The sequence below is a fragment of the Narcine bancroftii genome, chromosome 4 (assembly GCF_036971445.1).
Source record: "Narcine bancroftii isolate sNarBan1 chromosome 4, sNarBan1.hap1, whole genome shotgun sequence".
NCBI lineage: Eukaryota > Metazoa > Chordata > Chondrichthyes > Torpediniformes > Narcinidae > Narcine > Narcine bancroftii.
In genome coordinates this window covers 100,790,251-100,812,133 of record NC_091472.1, presented here as the reverse complement: position 1 = coordinate 100,812,133, position 21,883 = coordinate 100,790,251, and the positions used below count along the sequence as shown (strand labels likewise).

Genomic DNA, 21,883 nt, shown 5'->3' with positions numbered 1-21,883 from the left:
AAACAACCCTCCAAGGACATTGATGCTAGTCCTGACATTAGTTTGTACTGGTTCCACCTCCCCTAGAACCAATTACAATGATCCAGGAATCTGAATCCCTCCCATCTGACCACTCCTCCAGTTTAGTTTTCATACTAAATATTCCACTATTTCTTCTCTTACTATCAATCCTGAGATTTCTCCTCTTTGAAGTTCTACTTCTTAATTTATCTCTTAGTTCTCAAATTTCAGCTTGTCAGACTGCATCACATTTTTCACCTATATCACTGATAGCTGCATGCACCAGAGTAATTGGCTGTTCACACTCGCCTTTGAGAATGCCCAGCAGTCACTCTGGGACATAGAACATTACAATACAGTGCAGGCCCTTCAGCTATGATGTTGTGCAACACTCTTGACCCTTTCATCCAGGAAGGAACATACCATCCTCCAGGAGTCTTGTTTGTGGCTTCTATCTATTCCCCTTCCTGTGAATCCCCCTACTACTATATCTTTGCCAATCTCTTTCCTGTCTTCCTGTGCAGCAGAGATACCCATAGCACCGTGAACTATGGGTCATGCCACCTAGATTCTTATCTACATCATTAATATATTACAAATAGCACTGGACTCAGCACCAAGCTCTGAACACAAGCATCCAATCTGAATAACAAACTACCATCCTTTGCCTCTTACCACCAAGCCAATTTTGCATCCAAGTGGCTAGCTCACCGGACTTGGGCTGGTCAGACCTGAATTGGGACAGCATGACAGCAGTTATTAATGTCAGGTACAGGTTGGTGTAATATAATTTCTTGCATCAACTGTACCTCACACCACAAAAATTACATAAATCAAAACCAGAAATTTCAGAAATGTGCTTTAGGTGTGGTGTGGAGCTTGGAACCTTCATCTATTCAACCTGGCGGTGGACAAAGGTGAGATCCTTCTGGGAGGGCCTGGGGGACATTAAAAAAAAAATTACAAAGGTGGATTTTCCACAGGATCTGGAATTGTACCTTCTAGGAAACATTATGGATGTGAGTTTTAAACTGTCCAAGTCCAAAATTCAGTTTGTAAAAGTTGCCTTGTCAGTAGCCAGAAAGTGTATAGCAGTCATGTGGAAGTCCAACTCCCAACTAAATGATGGAATATGGAAATGCAGAGTTGTTTTCCCCGGTGAAAATTATGTACAAGGAGGAAATATGACACATTTGATGGGGTATGGCAACACTAGCTGCAACACAATGATACACAGATATAATTATACCCCTTCTGAGTAAAAGAAAGAAATAATCTGTGCCAGTTGTGGCACAGTTGACGTAATCTTGTATTTTATTTCTTATATTTTGTATTTCAGGTTACTTTGGGTTTTTTCTTAAGTTCCTTTGAGGGTCTGTGATTTTACTGACAATTGTTTTTCTGTGTTTAATTTGTATAAACTTTGTGATATTAGGGTATGGGAGGGGGTTGTGAGAGGTAGGGGGAAAACAGGCTCTGTATGTTATATATACTATTGTTGAGAGAGATTGTATTATTTGTTTGGATTTGTGTGAGTCTTTGAAAATCAAACTAAAATATTCAAAAGAAAAATTGGCTTTCTCACATGTTGTAATTTTCCTGACCAGCCTGCCGTGAGGAATCTCGTCAAAAGCCTTAATAAAGTACATCTAGACAATGTCCACCGCTCTGTCTTGTCATTCTTCTTGGTCATCTCTTCAAAAAATTCAGTTACATTTCTGAGACACAATTTCTGCCACACAAAGCCCCAATCAGTCCTTGACTTTCCAAATTCAGATAGATTCTCCCTCTTAGAATCCTCTCCAGTAACTTACCCATCGCTGCCTGAAAATCCTTGGCTTATCCATGCAGCCCTTCTTAAATAAAGACATAGAACAATAAAACATCATAGCACAGAAAACAGTCCCTTCAGCCCTTCTAGTCTGTGTCAAACTATAATTCTGCCTTGTCTCACAGACCTACACCCAGTCCATACTTTCCATACCTCTCCCATCCATGTAGCTGTCCAAATGTTTTTTTAAATGTTAAAATTGAGCCCGCATTCACCACTTCAGCTGGCAGCTTGTTCCACACACCCATTACTCTCTGTGTGAGGAAATCCCCCTAAAGTTCCCCTTAAACTTTTCACCTTCAACCCATGTCCTCTGGTTTGTATCTCACCTAACTTCAGTGAGAAAACCCTACTTGCATTTACTTTATCTATACCCCTCATAATTTTGTATGCCTCTATCAAATCACCCCTCATTCTTCTATGCTCCAGGAAATAAAGTCCTAACCTGTTTACCTTCCCTGTAACTCAGTTCCTCAAGTCACAGAAACATCCTGTAAATCTTCTCTGCACTCTTTCAATCTGAATGATATCTTTCCTGTAGTTAGGGATCCAAACTGTAATATTACTTCAAATTTGGGAGGAGCTGATGGCAACGTGGGGAGAATGAATTTTTTTTAGAACAAATGGGTGCTTTGTGCTCAGAGGAGACTTGGGGGACTGTGACAATGCTGTATGGCTTCATAAAATACATGAAGACATTAGCCATTACTTCCTGCATCTTATATAAGGAAGTTATTACTTTTTTATCCTGTTAGTTGAAAAAACCTGAACAGAACCTTTGAAGAACTCCCAAAGACCAGACATCAGGAAGTATTTTTAATCAACTTTGTATGCATGATACATAACACACATGAGATTAAAGGCCAAGCTAAAAACATCATGAATAAATGGTGAACTATAGTGAAATCATTCTGGATATTCATGTAGGAATTTACGTACATATTTTGGATCAGGTGCAATAATTAATAATAAATAATAATGTAAGAAAACATTAGATTTTCAGGGCAATTTATAGTAAATACAGGCTGTACCTGAGTAATGAACACTTGACTCGGGACACTCATAAATAGGAAAGAGTTCCCATCAACAAATTCAATTCAAACATTTGAATTACATATACATATTTGTTCTTATGCACAGCTTAATTAGTTTCCTCTCTCCACCTTTAGTAGTAGATTTTTTTGTCAGTCTTACATGCTTTTGATTCCAATTATTACAATACTATGGAGATGTGGTTATGAATCGAGTGATTTGGGATATTTTCTTAATGGCAAAATTGACTATAGGACATCTATAATGACAGAAACCCTTTGTTATCCAGGGACAGTCTGCACCTGAAACCACATATTACTTTCAGAAATTCACATCAGTTCAAATGATTTCAATGGAGAAGGCTGCAAGCAGCACAGCCTGAGGCATGAATTACCGATAGCAGGTTTGAGAATTCTACATTAAAATACATATGTGAAAATGGCAATGTTGTTGTCAGATTTTCAAACTAATTGTGGAGAAGACACTTGTTTGCCATCACTACAGTCCAAAAATCTAGGCCAATACTCCTCTCTTCCTCCCAAATTCCACCCACCCCCTCACACACACACACACACACCCCCATGTTGTTCTTTTACAGCAGTCAAAGCAAGTTAGTCTTGGATGACGACTTGGTTTGTAATGCCATCATGGCTTAACCATGTGGAGCAAGGATGACGCTTGGATTCACTGCATTACCCCACTTGTCACTGCCCCTTAGTGCTCTTGTGTTCCTTGGGATGGGTGTGTCAGTCTTTGGTGACCCTCATGTACAAATTGTTGCTGATCCAGTTGTGAGGTATGGGATGCAGATTTTGGAAAACTGTTTCTCATTTAGTTTAAGTCAGTATCTGTTTTTTGATTTTCTACAGAGGCTCAATAGACATAATCTACACTTGAATTCCTTTTAAGAAGATGGTCCTTCATCGTATTGCCCTTCATCTGCTTCTCCTCTTGCTCCTCTGCATTCACTAGTTCTTCCTCCTCCCTCAGTGCCCCAACTCTTTTCTTTCTCTTTATTGCATCATGAAAAGTAAGTTTGATGCCACTGCAACTTTATTCTTGATGTAGCACTGGGAGCTATCAACAGGGAAAGATAAAGGAGCCTGATTCTTTATAAAGGTTCTAAAATGTTCGCAATTTCTGAATACGGTATCTGAGTAGAAACTTTGGTTGGAAGTTGAAATTAAGTTGGTTTCATGAGAAGTTTGCCCTCGCCTGATCAGACTGAGCATACTCAGGCTGTGCTCCTCTCTGGAAACTCAGATCCTCTGAAATCAATGGAACTGGATGTGCAATAGAGAAAATCACAAGGGGCCTACTCTTCTGCAGGTCTTTACCTCTGCGGACAAGGCATCAATTGCACTCCCCCTCCTGAAGTGTTTAATTGAAAGGCAAGAAGTGGTGATATTGTGAAATGATCTAAATAAGTCTGGAGAAGATAAAGCTATTTGCTACTGTTTGTCAGTTGCACAGTTGAAAGGCTAATAATGTTAAATGACTGTTGGCATGAACCATTGAAAAACACATTCAGTTTCTATACTTTCTTTAGTGTGTATTTTCTGATTTTAGGACTTGTGATAGTAACATGTGCTACAGTGACAATCTGTATGATTTTCAATCTTCATATTTCCCATTAAGATCACCTAAAATATTAAGAAATAAAAGTGTCATGGCAATATCTAACATACATACATATATATGTTCTTGAACAAGATAGAGAAGCTGTCAGTCAGCTGTTTGTCCTCTGGCACTCTCTCCTCTCCAGATTGTTTGCTTTCCTCAATCAACCAATCCTCACTTTTCAGGAGCTCACTAGATATCATAATTTGAATGGAAACTTCAACAAGGAGTTTTACCAGCTCATTGTAGGCGCACAGTGGAGAGGAAAATAAGGAGGACTAAAAGTGGTTTTAAGATGGCTTTGGCAGACATGAAAGGGCGACATATATTAGTATATACTTAAGTATATACTTACGTATCTCAAATATGTTAAGAACAAAAGGGTAACCAGAGAAAGAATAGGATATTGAACTACAGAACACAACAGCACTGAAACTGTCTTTACCATACTATTATTCTCCATAGTACCATTTATCTGCACCCGGATCAAACCGCCCCCCCCCCCCACCATATCCTTCCCATCCATGTACCCATCCAAATTTTACTTAAATGTCAAAATCAAGCCTACATTCACAACCTCAGCTGGCAGCTCATTCCACATTCTCACCACTCTGTGTGAAGACGTTTCTGTTTAATCCACCCATTTAGCATTTCACCTTTAACCCAACTCCCCTAGTTCTTGTTTCTCCTAACCTCAGTATAAAAAGACTGTATCTATACCCCTCATAATTTTATGCCTCTATCAAATCTCTCCGCAATCTTCTGGATTCCAGGGAATAGTCCTAACCTGTTTGATCTTTCCCTGACACTCAGTTCCTCAAGATCCAGAAACATCTTTGTATTATCTTCTCTTCAGTCATTCAATCTTATTGATATCTTTTCTGATAACAATGTTATAAACAACCAGGATGAAAGTACCAGCATAATTACCTTGTTAATGAAACATGGCATCTACTCTGGCCCAGGTAGCAAGATCAAATAAAATACAGCAAACAGAAAAAATGTACATAACGAACGGGAGAGGTAATAATCTCCAGAGCAGGAAATAGTACGAATTAAACAGGACCGTGCCAATGAGTGTACACAGAACTCAAGATGGTTTACAGTGAATGTACATAATCACAGTGTATTAAGCAAGGTTAGTGAGTTGCAGGATGAATTAGACAGGACAATGGAATCCATTAATGGAATCCAAGCTGAACAAAATGGTGGAATTTCCCACTAAATATTCAAGGTGCAATGAAGGGAATAGTTGCAGCATTGATTGCAATTTGGAGAGAGGGTATCCAGGAACAATCAAGGATGGAACCAGTTAAATTAGATATAAAGAGCAATAGAGACACTACTAGGACTAATCTATCAACAGTTGAAAGAATTGTAATGGATTTGCGTGAACTTTTAATTTAATGTTAAACTATATTTTATAAAAAATGCCTTCATAAAGTAAATTATAGAGTTGGAATATTGTATCTGTATTATTAATGAGTTAGCTGTGGGTTGGTACATGGTCACGTACAGGTCACAGCACATTTATATAGAACCATTTTTGTCAGAGAAGAGTGTTCATTCTTGGAGTTGACATTTTCTGGGACAGACAGAGCTGATGGATTTCAAGAGGGTCTTAATTATTTAAGAGCTGATGAAGGAAGCCATCTGCTTTTAATCAAAGCCACAAGACTTGAACAGGTATGAGGTCAGAGGTTGTTATAGATATGGAATGGTTTTGAAAAAGGAACATAATTTTGGTAGAAGTAAAACTGATGGTCATGTGGTTTCAAAGAATTGGGGCTCACATCAGTGATGATGTTATGGTCACATGATTTGGAGAAATATATTACTGAATTCAGAGACTTCGAGTTCAGTTTTGGAAGAGTTCAGTTTGGAGAATACAGAAGTCAAAACTCTGTGACATACAGGGGTTGAAACCTTGTGAAAGTCAGGGTTGAGTTATAGTAACCAGAATTGGTGCTGTTGGTCTGTTACTCCTGGTGAAAATGGAACACAGAATCAGTGGCTTATGAAATAATGAAGACCATTTCGGTGTCTCTTTGGAAAAGAGGACAGATTTCTGATGGGTCTATTTTTGTATGGTCACTTCGTTTAACCCTTGTCTGGGTTTGTGAATTCATCGTGGAAGAAAATTGCCACATTGTGAGTAAAAAAAAGCCTGAAGATACAATGTTTAAAAGTGCTTTATAATTATCTCTGAACTGAGAATTTTAGACCTTCAAGGAAAACTAAATTGATGCTGAACTTTTAAAGATTGACTTTGCAGAATGGGACTTTAATTATACACACATACATAGTTACATTTTGCGCATGGTGGGTTTAAATTTGGAGTTAAGTAAGTTTAGAGATAATTAAGAAATATTATTTTGTTAATAGTTTAATTTAAAAACTATTATTTTGGTGAATTTTCTATTGCTGTTCTTGTATTAGTGCTAACAAAGTCCCTTTGGTCCCCAAAATAATTGGGAAAGTTGTTAGTTCGTAACAGGATATTGAGCAGGGACATTTCAGAGGTATACAAAGGTATAAAAAGGAGGAAAAACCCAACACCCAACCCCAACCAACCAATTTTCCCCTGCAACCGCTGCAACCATGTCTGCCTGTCCCACATCGGACTTGTCAGCCACAAACGAGCCTGCAGCTGACGTGGACTTTTTACCCCCTCCATAAATCTTCGTCCGCGAAGCCAAGCCAAAGAAAGATAGAATAGTACTAAAAGAGGCTTTAATTATCCCAGTATGGAGTTGGATAGTAACAGTAGGCCAAAACATGCTTTCCTTTTGTCAGAGGTTCAGAAGAAAACCATTGGTGAGATCTACTTTTTTGAGAGCAAAACCCTAGCCTCTGACTGAGCACTGTAGCAGGAAAGCCATGATCACCCTGATGGTCAGATGCGAGAGGAAGCCAGTCTCATTGAGTTAAGGAACAGATAGTCTCACATCTGGCCCTTCTGTTATCTTCCAGCTTCTTCCATTTGGTTTGTTTTAGATTTGTTTCAATTAATATTATTTTATATCAGCAAAGTGTAGTTTTAATTTTTAAATTTTACTATTTTTTAAATATTTGCTATTTTTAATCACAAACCTATTTTGACCATTTTACATGCTTCCAATCAATAATTAAATAGTGGAAATGCTGTCAACACCTTCCCTGGGGATTGAACCAGGATCCACCACCTGAAACCTGGTCACCATTGAAAAAATTTTCCACCTCAGTGTAGCAAAACCTCCAGCTCAACTGGGCTATGGGGGTCTCAAAGGTAACTATGGCTATTTGATCTGGGCAGAGTGAACATGAGGTGCACACTGTCTCAAGCTTGATTTAATCAAAAGGGCAAGGAGGGGTTTTGAGGTCAGAATTTCACAACACAGAAGTGGACCCTTGTCTATGCTGAACGAGCTAGTCTTGTTTGCCTGAATTCAGCCCATATCTCTCTAAACCTTTCCTATGAACTAGAGAACTAGTAAAGGAACTAAAAGAAGAGAAAATATGGGAATAGTCCGAAAGTAAACATAATATGGGATACAAACCCATTGAATATGTGTGAATAGTAAAGGGATATCAGGAAGAAAGATGGGTCCAATCAAAGACATAAAAGAGGTCTATTCAAAGAGCCTGAAGTATGGCTGGCCAAAGTACTTTACATCATTTGCAGTGTGTTGCAGCCAGCTATTGTCTCACAGCTCCAGCAACCCAGGTTCGATCCTAAATACTGGTGCTGCCGATGTAAAGTTTGCTTTTTAACTCTGTAATCAGTGGTTAGCAGGTTAATTGGCTACTGTAAACTGCCTCTAGTGCTGCGCGACTAGTAGGATTGGAAGGTGGAATTTGAAAACAACATAGGCAGAATGGGTTGGGATTAGTGCAGGATTAATGCATCAATGCAAAACACTAGCCTCAGAAAGGATGACCAGATTACAGTTTGCTAAGAAGTATTTAAAAGAGCCTGCAGAATTCTGGAAAAGGTCTTGTGGACTGATGAGACCAAGATTAACCTATAAAAGAATGATGTCAAGAGCAAAGTGTGGAGGCGTAAGGAACTGCCCATGGTTTGCATCTTGCAGTGTAGCCTCAGTATTTCTGTTCATGAAGTCTTCTATGGACAGTAGTCTTTGGCACATCTACTCCTGCCTCCTGAAGAGTGATCTGTTGGACAGGAGTTTAGGGATTTTTCTTCATTATGATGAGAATTCTTCTTTCATCAGCAGTGGGGGTCTTCCTTGGCCCACCAGTCGCTCTGCAATTACTGAGTTTACCAATACGCTCTTTCCTCTTAATGATGTTCCAAACAGATGATTTTGTTAACCCTAAGGTTTGGGTGATGTCTCTTTCTCTTTTATGCTTTGTTTACAGCCTCATAAGGGCTTTTTTGACTTTTATTGGGACACGCTGGTCCTCACGTTGAAAAATGGCAACTGCAGACTCCAAAGGTGATCAAAATCTTGGAAGGAAGCCTAGCTCTCTTAGACTTGCACAAATGAAGCAATTAAACATGCCTAATTTGAGAACAATAATTACAAACACTTTCAAAGAGAAATATCCCAAACATTACAGCATCCTGAAATGAAGGAACTAGGTTTAAAAAGAGCTGTAATTTCTACATGGTCAAACTAAAATTTTTCAAATAATTTTGGATAAAATCTGGAATGTGCACTTTAATTACATGTGAATTGCTAGATTTCAAATGCAAAGCAGTGGAGCACAGCACCAAATAAAGGGAAAAAAAGTGTTTTGTCCCAAACATTATGGAAGGCACTGTAGGTGGTGGTTAAAACCAAGGAGAAATGTAATATCAATGGTTTAAAACACATGGGAAAGAGTCACATCATGGGAAAAATGCAATGAGAGATAGTGGTAGATGGTGATGGGGAGAAATGTGATGGAAGAAACAAGAGTACAAGAAAGGGACAGCAGCTGTGTGATCAGGAAGGATAAGTAACAGTAATGACATTTGTTCCACATTTATGTCTTATGTAGTGAAGGATAGAAGAATTCAACTCTCAATAGGTCAAAGGGAGTACAGTCTGCTCTACATTATCCAAAAACAGCATACCTGAAATCTATTGTTGGGACCTAGGTTTCACATATACTAGCTCGTTGAGGTTAAGTTTTGAATTAAACGCTTGCACTGTTTCTATCCAGTTCACAGTAATCAATGTATGACAAAATCCCATAACTTTCCAAAAGGGTAATAGGGATCTATGACAATTTCCTGTATAAACCAGGGTGGCACAGTTGGCATAGTGTTTAGCACAACGCTATAATAGCTACTAATCAGGTTTAAATCTTGCGCTGGGAGTTTGTAGGTTCTCCCCATGACCTGTGTAGGTTTTCTCTGGGTGCTCCCCACCAAAAATGTATGGGGTTGGTAGGTTAATTGGTTGTAATTGGGTGACATGGGTTTTAATGGCTAGAATCAGCATCTGAGTGTAAACATTTTTAGAAATCAAAACCAACATCTTTCTTTAGATTACAATATTGAGCAGATAATTATGTTATTTGGTGCTCAATTTGTTTGGGATAAAAAATGGAGTGCACTTTCATTTTCACTGCCAAATTCATTTCTTGAAAGAAGGCTTTCTACTTTCTCTAAAACTCTTACCCTGGAAAATAATTTAGCCACGCAGCATGTCGCCTCTGAAGTGATGTTCTTGGGAACCAGCATTGTTTGCTTGGACCTCATTGGTGTTGGATAAGCACGAGAAAAGCAACAGCCTTTACACTGGAAAATGGGCATCCCTGGTCTTGAGAAACGAATATTCACCTTCAGCCTACAGTCTGGGCACCCTTTGGGGAGAGAGAATAGAACACATGAATCTTCCTGATAAAGCACAACCCACAAATGTTACCTCTACAAACATAATGCATTGACCTAAGATCATAAAATAAGCAATTAATTTAGTAATGCTTGTATCAAAGACCATAACAAGCCAAGCTACTCTTTATATATCTTATCCCATCGGAGTAAGTTAAGCATTCCTTAATAATGTATGTAAATGTACCTGCTCTGAAATTTACCATGAGCAAAACTAAAAATGAAAATTTTAATGAATTACAAAACTTTTTGTGAGTGAAAAAAAAATAATGAACATTTCCTATAGATTACTGATGTTACAGATTATGTTGTGTTTATATTGTATGTAGATATGATTTTGGGAGATAAATTGGGGAAGGGTTGTTAGTGTAGGTCACATACAAACACTTTCAAACAGATCTCATTTAAAATACTGGAGATCTGCTCATGCTAGACACAACAGCCCCAGAGCCTTTGCAAAAGCTTTGGAGAGTGCCCAAGAGACTTCACTAATGGATTGTTGTTTACAAAAAGGCAACAGATGAAAGAACTCAGAGCCGCAGGCTGTCTGGAGTGGAACTTGCTGTTCTAAGAGGGTCATGTGGTTTTGCAAGCAGAGAGTAAAACAGGATTTCTGAGAGAGAGAGAGAGAGAGAGAGAGAGAGAGAGAGAGAGAGAGAGAGAGAGAGAGAGAGAGAGAGAGAATTCAGTTCTGCAGTTTTACAGTCAGTAACAACAGCTGGGACTGGAACAGGTCAAGCTAGCAAGCTGGTGGAAAACCCCATTTGGAAGACAGGTTGTGAGTGCTTAGTTCAGCCTGGTCAAAGCCCTTGTGGTTCATGCAAGAGGAGAAGACAGGCTGCCTAATGTTTCACTTGAAATAAGAGAAACAAAAAGGAACTCTATGGTGACCTGAAAGAAAGAGGTTATCATCTGGAGAACCCTGATGGGGCACGTTTCTTCGGCAAGACACTGAAGTTGCTGGTTACAAGGAATAAGTTGTGGGTGTCCAGTGAACAACAAATCTATCTCTGAAAACCGACAAGAACCTTCCTGAGCGGTAACCATTTACCTTTCAAGCAACAAAGCCTGGTGACTTCATAAATGTTAAATTCTGTGCACAGAATAAGAATTGCCTGCAACCAGTGAACTTGGAGGAATGAGAAGTGAGATTGTACTGTGAATCAAATAACTTTTCTGAACTTACATACACATTACAAACATATGCGTTTAGAATTAGAAGGGGGTTAGGTTGGGTTGGTTAAGTTAATAGTGATAGGTTTTTTTTGTAATTCTTTATTTATCACACTATGAACCATATCAACCAATATATTTACAGATGCATCCCTTTAAATATTCATTGATATTTTATCTTTTTCCCCCATCCCTCCCTTCCCCTTCCCACTCCCCTCCAAAAACAGTAAATATTGAACATATAAAATACAATATCTTTATACAAAAGGAATACAAACAAAAAAGACATATCATCTACTTATACTCATTAAATCTGATCATGTTTATCTTCTTATCATTTTGGATGGTGGTGGTCCAAGGCCTGCTCTTCTGTTATGTTCCATAAATGGTTTCCAGGTTTTTTCAAACATTGTAACTTTGTCTTTTAAATTATGTGTGATTTTTTTTTTTCCAATGAGATACACTTAAACTTGGTTATATATTCCGTTTATGTTTATGGCCATCTTAGATCTTTATTTTCACTTCTTTTCTGCCTCTTCACCACCTCCATCCCCTTTTTTTTCATTACTGTTTTTTTAAGTTTTCCTTTTTAATCTCAATGTATGACAACACACTTAAGACATGAAATACCCCAACAATCCCCACAAGCAATAACCCTTTAACCCCAAATGAACCTCCCCTCCTTGGATTGCCCCTTGTCCCTTGACGGCAACCACAACTCCCCTTTCCATTCAGTTTGCGAACTTACTCGCGAGTGTCAACCGATTTCACAGTGACCATTATTCTCCCCCCCAGCCCCCCCCAGAGAACACTATTTTCCTATACATATAACAAAGCTCTCTCTTTTTTTCCCTTCTTCCCCTTCTCTTATCCATCTTTAAATCTTTATATATACATTATCTTTATTTTATATCTTTACATATTTTTGTATATTTTCTTGCCGGTCTTCCTTCTTGTCACTCCTCCTCCTCCTCTCTTCTCCTGTCCTGCAAATGTTCAGCAAATTCTTGGGCTTTCTTTGGGTACGAGAACAGTCTATTCTGTTCCCCAGGAATAAATACTTTGAGTACTGCTGGATGTCTTAATACCTTTCTTCCATAAGATTGTTTTTGCCATGTTGAATTCCTTCCTCTTCTTTAAAAGTTAGAAGCTTATGTCTGGGTAAAAAAAAAAATTTTTTGTCCCTTATATTCCAATGGCTTATTGCCTTCTCTAACCTTCTTTAATAGTGATAAATTAAAGTGTGATTCAGTTTCCATGTTTAAAGATAATTAAAAGCAACTTTTGTTTAAGTAACCTTTTGTCTTGGTGAATATCTATTGCTGCTGGGTTTTGGGGCCCTCTGGGCTCGTAACACTGAGCATAGCCACTTTGGTGCCTGGGTAACATTTTTGTGTCAGAGACTTTTGGAATGACATTGAGCTACATAAAGCTACATCTGAAACAAAGCTGGGGAACTTGGACTACACTGAGCAGGCTGTTCCCAGAATTTCAAGCACTATGTATATATCGAACAGTACAGCACAGGAACAAAACCTTTAGCCCATGAGTCTGTGCCAAACATGATGCCCAAATCAAACTTAAACTCAGCTGCTTGCACCTGATAGATATCCCTTCATCCCCTTCCTATTCATGCCTCTTAAATGCTATTGCATCTGCTACCATCACTGCTCCCTGCAACCCATTTGAGGCACCTACACTCTCTGTGTAAAATATCTGTCCCATACATCTCCCTTAAGCTTCCTCCACCTCACCTTAAATGTACGGCCTTGAGTATATGACACTTTTACCCCGATATAAAGTCAGTGGGTGGGTTAGTAAGTTGCAGATGATACAAAAATTGGTGGAATTGTGGACAGTGTTGAGGGCTATCAAAAAATACAAGAGGATATAGATCAGGTATAGATAATGGCAGAGAAATGGCAGATGGAGTTTAATCAGGACAAGTGTTACACTTTGGAATGTATACAGATAATGGCAGAGATCTTAAAAGCATTGATATGAGGAGGAATCTGGGGTTCAGCTTCATAGCTTTTTGTAAGTGGCCACACCAGTAGATCGAGTGGTAAAGAAGCATATGGCATGCTAGGCTTCATTGGGCAGAATCCTATATAAACTTTTGGTCAGGCCACACTTGGATTGCCATGTGCAATTCTGATTGCCTCATTACAGACAAATTGTAGAGGCTTTGGAGGTATAGAAGAGATTTGCCATGATGTTACCTAGTTTAGAGGGTATAAGTTATGGGGAGAGGTTAGACATAATGGGATTGCTTTCCCTGGAGTGTAGGAGGCTGGGAAAGTGGGGGGGGGAGGGGGGGGAACCTAATAGAAGCTTATAAAATCATGAGAGGCATTATACAGTGGACAGTCAGAATCTTTTTCCCAGGGTAAAAGTCCCATACACAAAAGGCCATACATTCAGTGTAATGGGAGGGAGCTTAAAGGAGATGTATGGGACAAGACTTTTGCATAGAGAATGGTTGCCTGGAACGGGCTGCCAGGAATAGTGGTGAAAGCAGCTACAATAGTGGTGCTTAAGAGGTTTCCTAGATAAACACATCAATATGAAGGAGATGGAGAGATATCTACCAGGTGTAAGTAGTAGAGTTTTAGTTTGATTTGGACATCATTTTCATCACAGAATGGTCTGTTCCTTTGTTGTTTATTTTATGTCCTAAGAGGATTAGCAGACGGCCAAACATTTTGATCAGGGCTATAGAAATAGATTGTACTTAATTTATTTACTGGAATATGGTGTTGGTGGCAAGGTTAATAATTATTGCCTACCTCCCATTGCTCTTGGGAATGTGATGAACTGCCTTTTGATCTATCGATTCCTTCTAATGAACATAATTCATTATACAGTGTTTATTGACAATGTCAACCACCCTACCCTCACCTGCCTCAGTGAGGATGAAATGTTCTTGGAGCATCCTCCTCTCTGTTAGCTGCTTAACCATTCAACTAGTGTTCCATTCAATTAGTTTAATTTTTAAATTTTGTTATTTTCAACATGGTGGAAGCCAATTTCAGCCATTTAAACTCATCCATTAAAATACATCCAAATTAACCTACTTCCCTGTATGCTTTGGAGGAGACCGGAGTACCCAGAGAAAATCCATCAGACACAGGTGCTGGATTCTAACCTGGGTTGCTAGCGCTGTCATAGTAACCGTCTAATTGCTGCACTAATCACGTTAAGAGTTTATTCAGTTTATGCTTCTGCCTACTCTATTTCACCTTTATATTATATGAATATCTTCTTATTTCAAATACTTGAAGGCAAAGTAGCCCTATTCCCTCCTGATATTCAATTTCTCCAAGTGCCAACCTCAATGCCAACCTCGTCCACTCCAACAGCACTTCCCGAAACCATTACCTGAGGCAGGTAGGGCAGCTGGATCATGACCACACGACTGACTGTACCTTCCAAAATGCACACCACAGACATATAGTTAGGGTCCTTTACTGTTCCTAAGTCCACATCCATGAACCCACTACTTAAAAAGAGGACCAGCACCAAGTCATGAAGGTAGCCATTCACTACCAGCATGGGCAATCAGGGACGGAGATTAATGCCAACAATATCCACACCATGAAAAATGAACAAATAAAAATTGAGGTGTTCTTAAATACATTTCAAGTGATAGCAAATTTGAATCATTCCTTAAGTAAAGAAAAATGTTCCAGAGTTTCTTACTTGTCAGCAGCAATTTTATATTTATGACCCTGGTTTTGGACCCCAGTCATGGAAGTGCAATGAAAAAAATTATTAGATCACAGGCTGCCAGGGAAAAGATGCAAACAGCTTTGATGGTGTCAATTAAGAGACATTGAGATCTGCGTGTCAATGTGAAGGGAATGAAGGGATAGGGATCATCTGCAGTTAAATTTGGTGTCTTGATCAGCACAAATATTGTGGGCTGAAAGGATTTTTTCTGTGCTGATATCAGAAATTAGGATAGTGCTGTTAAGATTTTCCAGTACATGAACAAAATAGTTTATTGAATGCTAGACCGTACTGTCACTGCAAATGATATCTAGAGACTTATCAAAAGAGAGGAACAAGACTAGCCCCAGGAAAATTTTGTTGAACAGGAATCCTCCAAATTTCACTATCCAGAAATGCACAGATATAACAGAGTCTTTATATTTTATTTCTGTCAATGCAGCCTTTTGGTGAAGGGAACAATGCATTCATCAAGAAAGCTCCAATCAACGATGAACAGATCACACCAAGATATTTAATACTGTACTTGGTTCCCTGTCACTTGCTTTTGGTTGTACACACTAATGACTTGAAACTCAATTAGGAATGCAAAGATCCACTACAGCACAGAAACAGATCCTTTGGCCTACCTAGTACGTGCTGAACTCTTTATTCCACCTAGTGCCATCGACCTGCAATCGGACCATTTCCCTCCCATTCATGTACCTATTCAATCTTCTCTTAAATGTCAAAATCAATCACACATTCACCAACTCTGAGGGCAACTCATTCCACATTCTCACCACCCTCTGAGTGATGAAGCTTCCCCCCCCCCCACCCCCCCGCCATGGACGTTTCCACCGACAACAGGTATGTTGTTTTGGATACTGTTGGTGGGGAGGATCTACCAGGGATAAGTTGAGACGGTCAAGTCTCCGGCACAGAGGCTCTGGCACCTCAGCTCAGAAGGGGAGGGCTCGCTGGTTAGGAGGGCAGACAGGAAGTTTGTTGGAATGCATCGAGAATCCCGGTTGATTTGTTGCCTCCCAGGTGCCAGGATCAGGGATGTCTCCACAGCCTTATGGAAGGGAACAGCTAGATGTTGTGGTCCACGTGGAGACTAATGACATAGCTAGGAGTAGAGATGAGGTCCTCAAGAGGGAATTTAGGGAATTAGGTAGGAAGTTAAAAGCCAGGACCTTAAGGATGGTAATCTCAGGATTGCTGCCTATGCCTTCAGACAGGGTACTAATAGAAAGTTCTAGGTGATGAAGAGTTGGTGCAGGGGTCTGGGCTTCAGATTTCTAGATCATTGTGATCACTTCTGGGGAAGGTCAGACCTCTATAAAAAGGATGAGCTGCACCTGATCTGGAAGGGGACAAATATCCTGGCAGGAGGGTTTGCTAGAGCTGTTGGGGAGGGTTTTAACTAGTTAGGTAGGGGGGTGGGAAGCATATCGTGAATGCAGAGACTAGGGTAGTAGGACAAAAGCTAGATGCTATGAATCCTAAGCTGAGGAAAGTCAGGAAAGCGGCAAATCATAAATGCAACCAGTCTATTTCAATGTTGGGAATATAAGGAATAAAGGGGATGAACTTAGAGCTTGGATCAGTCCATGGAACTATGATGTTGTAGCCATTACTGAAACCTGGTTGGAGGAAGGACAGGATTGGATGATGCAGATACCAGGGTATAGCTATTTAAAAAAAAAAATAGGAGGGGAGGAAGAAGAAGGGGGGAGTGGCATTGTTGCTCAAAGATAGTATCACAGCTGTACAGAAGGAGGACACTGAGGAAGGTGAGCCCATTGAGTCAGTATGGGTGGAAATCAGAAATAGGAAGGGAGTATTCCCGGACACTGAGGAACAGATAAGCAGGCAGATTTTAGATTGGTGCAGGAAATACAGGATTGTAGTATGGGAGGTTTTAACTTCCCTAATATTGACTGGGACCTTCTGTCTGCAAAGGGGAAAGATGGAGCTGAATTTGTTAGGCGTGTTCAAGGATTCTTGACACAGTATCAAGACAGGCCAATGAGAGGAGAGGGCATACTGGATCTGGTGCTGGGTAATGAACCGGGTCAAGTGGTAGATCTCTTGGTGGGGGAGCACTTTGGTGAAAGTGATCACAACTCCTTTAGTTTCAGTATAGCTATAGAAAAGGACAAACTCAGGCTAAATAGGAGAGTGATTAACTGGGGAAGAGCTATTTATGAAAGGATTAGGCAGGAACTATGGAATATTAATTGTAAAGAGATGTTCAAGGGGAAGAGCACAGAAGTAATGTAGAGGAAGTTAATGGACCAATTGAGTTGGGTCCAGGATAGGTTTGTCCCACTAGGACAAGGAAAAAAGGGAACCGTGGATGACAAAACAGGTAAGGCAACTTGAAGAGAGGAAGAAGCAAGCCTATGTTAGATATTGAAAGCATGGTAGGGCTCATGAGAAATGTATAGAAGCTGGGAAGGAGGTGAAGAACAAAATTAGGAGAGATCAAAGGGGGCATGAAAGGGCCTTGGCAGGTAGGATTAAGGATAACCCCAAGATATTCTATGTGTATGTAAAAAAATAGAAAGATGACGAAAGTGAAGTTAGGACCACTAAAAGAGGTAACATGTGCCTGGAAGCGGAGGAAGTAGGGGAGGTCCTGAATGAATACTATGCATCAGTATTTATAATAGAAAAGGACCTTGATCACGATGAAGTTGAAATAGAGCAGGACTATGTGCTGGACAATGTGGTGATTATGGAAGAGGAAGTGTTAGGTCATCCTTGGGGCCGGATGAAATATACCCTAGGTTGCTGTGGGAGGGAAGAGAAGAAATTTATGGAACATTAGCTATGGTCTTTGAATCCTCTTTGACTACAGGGGAGGGGCCAGAGGATTGGGAAATGGCAAATGTAGTCCCTTTGTTTTAAAAAAGGTAATAAAGAGAATCCTGGGAATTATAGACCGGCGAGCCTCATGTCAGGGGTGTGTAAACTATTGGAAAGGATTCTTAAGGATAGGATCTACCAGGATTTGGAGAGGTATAATTTACTCAAGAATAGTCAGCATGGCTTTGTCAAGGGAAGGTGGTGCCTCATGAGCCTAATTTAGTTATTTGAGGAAGTGATGAAAGAAATTGATGAGGGTAGGGGAGTAGGTGTGGTCTATATGGATTTCAGTAAGGTGTTTGATAAGGTTTCCCACAAAAGATTCACCCGGAAGGTCAAGAGGCATGGGATCAATGGAACCTTGGCTGTCTAGACAAAAAATTGACTTGCAGGAAGGGAGGTACTCTGCATGGAGGGCAGTGACTAGTGGAGTGCCACAGGGATCAGTTCTCAGTCCCTTGCTCTTCCTGATTTTTATAATTGATCTGGATGATACAGAAGGTTGCGTGAGTAAGTTTGCGGATGACATGAAGATTGTAGATGGAGCTGAAGGTTGTCAGAGGTTGCAAGAGGACATAGACAGGATGTAACGCTGGGCAGAAAAATGGCAAAAAGAATTCAATCGGGCAAGTGGGAGGTGGTACATTTTGGCAGGACAAACACAAGCTGAGTACAGGGTTAATGGTCGGTTAATTAAGAGCGTGGATGAATAAAGGGATCTTGGGGTTCATGTCCATACATCCCTCAAGGTAGTTGCTCAGGTTGATAGGATAGTTTAAAAAGCCTATGGGATTCTGGGCTTCATTAATAGAGGGATTGTATATAAGAGTAGAGAAGTCATGTTGCAGCTTTATTGGTCTTTGGTGAAACCACATTTGGAGTATTGTGACCCATTCTGGTTGCCTCATTATAGAAAGGATGTGGAGGCTAATGGAAAGGGTGCAGAGGAAATTTACCACGATGTTGCCTGGATTTGAGGGCATGTCTTATTAGGCAAGGATGGCAAAGCTGGGATTTTTCTCTTCAGAATGTAGAAGGATGAGAGGGGACTTGATCAAGGTCTACAAAATTACAAAAGGCATAGATAGGTTGAACAGCCAATACCCGTTTCCTAGGGTGGGAATAACAACCACTATGGGACATTTGTATAAGATTAAGGGAGGGAAGTACAAGGGAGACATCAGGGCTATGTTTTATATATATATATATATATATATATATATATATATATACCGGCACCACCTACGGCTCCTAGAACGCTTCCACCAGCGTTGTCTCCGCTCCATCCTTAACATTCATTAGAGCGACTTCATCCCTAACATCGAAGTACTCGAGATGGCAGAGGCCGACAGCATCGAATCCACGCTGTTGAAGATCCAACTGCGCTGGGTAGGTCATGTCTCCAGAATGGAGGACCATCGCCTTCCCAAGATCGTGTTATATGGTGAGCTCTCCACTGGCCACCGTGACAGAGGTGCACCAAAGAAGAGGTACAAGGACTGCCTAAAGAAATCTCTTGGTGCCTGCCACATTGACCACCGCCAGTGGGCTGATATCACCTCAAGCCGTGCATCTTGGTGCCTCACAGTTCGGCGGGCAGCAACCTCCTTTGAAGAAGACCGCAGAGCCCAACTTACTGACAAAAGACAAAGGAGGAAAAACCCAACACCAACCAACCAATTTTCCCCTGCAACCGTGTCTGCCTGTCCCGCATCGGACTTGTCAGCCACAAACGAGCCTGCAGCTGAAGTGGACATTTACCCCTCCATAAATCTTCGTCCACGAAGCCAAGCCATATATATATATATATATATATATATATATAGAGTTGTTGAGGCCTGGAATGCCTTGCCAGGAGTCGTGGTAGAGGCTGAAACATTAGGGGCTTTTAAAAGACCATCACATGGATGAAAGGAAAGTAGAGGGTTATAGAGTAGAGAGGTTTAGCACTTTTATATGGTTTGGCACAACAGGGAGGGCCAAAGGGCCTGTACAGTGCTGTAATGCTTTAATGTTTAATTCTCCCTTTAAACATTTCACCTTTCATCTTTAACCCATGTCCACTAGTTCTTCCCTCAGCCAACTTCAGTAGAAAAAGCCTGTTTGCATTTACCCTATTTATACCCCTCATACTCTTCTGTCAAATCTCCCCTCATTTTTCGATGGTACAGGAAATAAAGTCCTAACCTATTCAATATTTCCCTATAACTCAGCTCTTCAAGTCCCAGCAAAATCCTTGTAAATTTTCTCTGCATTCTTTCAATCTTATTGATATCTTTGCCCTAGATGGGTGACAAAAACTGTACACAATTCTCCAAGTTTGGCCTCATCAATGTGTTGATAAAGAAGCAGTTTCCAATCAGAAGGAAATTTTTAAACTGCAGGAAGAAAGAGATATCAGGCCATTTGAGAAGAAAGTGGTAAATTAAATTTATTCCAGAGAAGTGTGAGGTGATATATTTGGTGTGGTGCAAAAAGGGAAAGAAGTACACAATAAAAGGGGATGGTGAGGAACAGTGTATATTCATACTCAATGGTCAAAATGATGGTTAAAACAGCAGACATGAAATAGGAAGGTTGTATTTCCCTTAGCAATGAGGTTTTTTTTTAAAAAAAGGTATTAATTAAAGTAATTGAGAGAAAGATTGGAAGGGAGGGTTGAGAAAAAAAAATCAGAGGGCCTAGAATTCACTGTCTGAAAGGGCAAGGTGGGTGGGGGGGAAGGGAAAAAAACTGTCGACAAAATCCAGGGTATGGACCCAGCTCTGTAAGAAGAGGTGGGCGGAGAAAATCTGGACTACCAAGCCATGATTTCATGATTCCCATTAATCAGATTTTTTTTAGTACGATTTGCATTTGGGTCATAATTTAAATGTGATCTGGTCCACACTGGTAGATGGAGGTGGTGACATTTCATGGACAAAAAAAGACTCCAGTGTGATAAAGGAGAGAATTAAAAGGGTAAATGTTCCAACATCATGTAGCACAAGCTGCCAGAGGAAGCAGTCGACTGTAATGTTTAAGACATTTTGACAGGTATATGGACAGGAAAGGTTGAGAGAGATAAGTGCTGAATGCAGGCAAATAGAACTAGTTTCATTGCACAGACAACTTTGGCAAAAGGCCTGTTTCTGTGCTGTAGAACAGGCGCTTCCAACCCACAAGCCCATGCTGCCCAAATACCCCAATTAAACCTCCAATACCCATATGTTTTGAAGGGTGGGAAAAAACCAGAGCACCTAGAGGAAATCCATGCTGACATGGGGAGAACATAAAAACTCCTTTCAGACAGCAGCAGATTTGAACCCAGGTCTCTGGCACTGTAATAGCATTGTGCAAACCACTTTTCTAACCATGCCACCCTAATTAAATAATAATCCTGAGTTCATTTCTAAATTAATGCATTCCTGGTTGCTGTATTCCATGATATAGTGAGACATTTAGGAAAGTACAAGAGATTTTCAAGGTTGACCCTCTGAATTGAGGGGGTAATAACTTTTAGGAGGAGTCTAAGCACGTTGGAGTTTTCTCTGGAGAAGTAAAAGCGGAGAAATGATTTTTCAGTGAGAGTATAATCCCAGTTGATCCTTGTGACCTCTGACATGTCTGTACATGCTATCCTTTCCACCTCAAATAATTGGTGAGACTCCATTTCCGTGATTCAAAGTTCAAAAACTTTGTTTAAATTTATTGTCAGACATAACATCATGTATAAATCTGAGCATCTTTTTCCTGCAGGCCAGGCAGAATTTCTCCATATCTGTTGCCAGTGATGTTTCACTGACCTAACAAATTTCTCAATCTGATCCCCCAAA

The 21,883-nt window shown here is 40.1% G+C and overlaps 1 protein-coding gene across 1 annotated transcript in view; it reads right to left on the bottom strand.

Annotated features, from left to right (window-relative positions):
- Positions 1 to 2,699: 2,699 nt before the first annotated feature.
- Positions 2,700 to 21,883, bottom strand: part of cga (glycoprotein hormones, alpha polypeptide) — a 46,250-nt gene continuing 27,066 nt past the window's right edge. Inside the window, exons 4-5 of the mRNA XM_069930412.1 lie at positions 10,095 to 10,279; positions 2,700 to 4,506 (exon numbers count right to left, since the gene is read on the bottom strand). Coding sequence (XP_069786513.1) covers positions 4,429 to 4,506; positions 10,095 to 10,279 — 263 coding nt within the window. The 3' untranslated portion in view covers positions 2,700 to 4,428. The remainder of the gene's footprint in view (positions 4,507 to 10,094; positions 10,280 to 21,883) is intronic.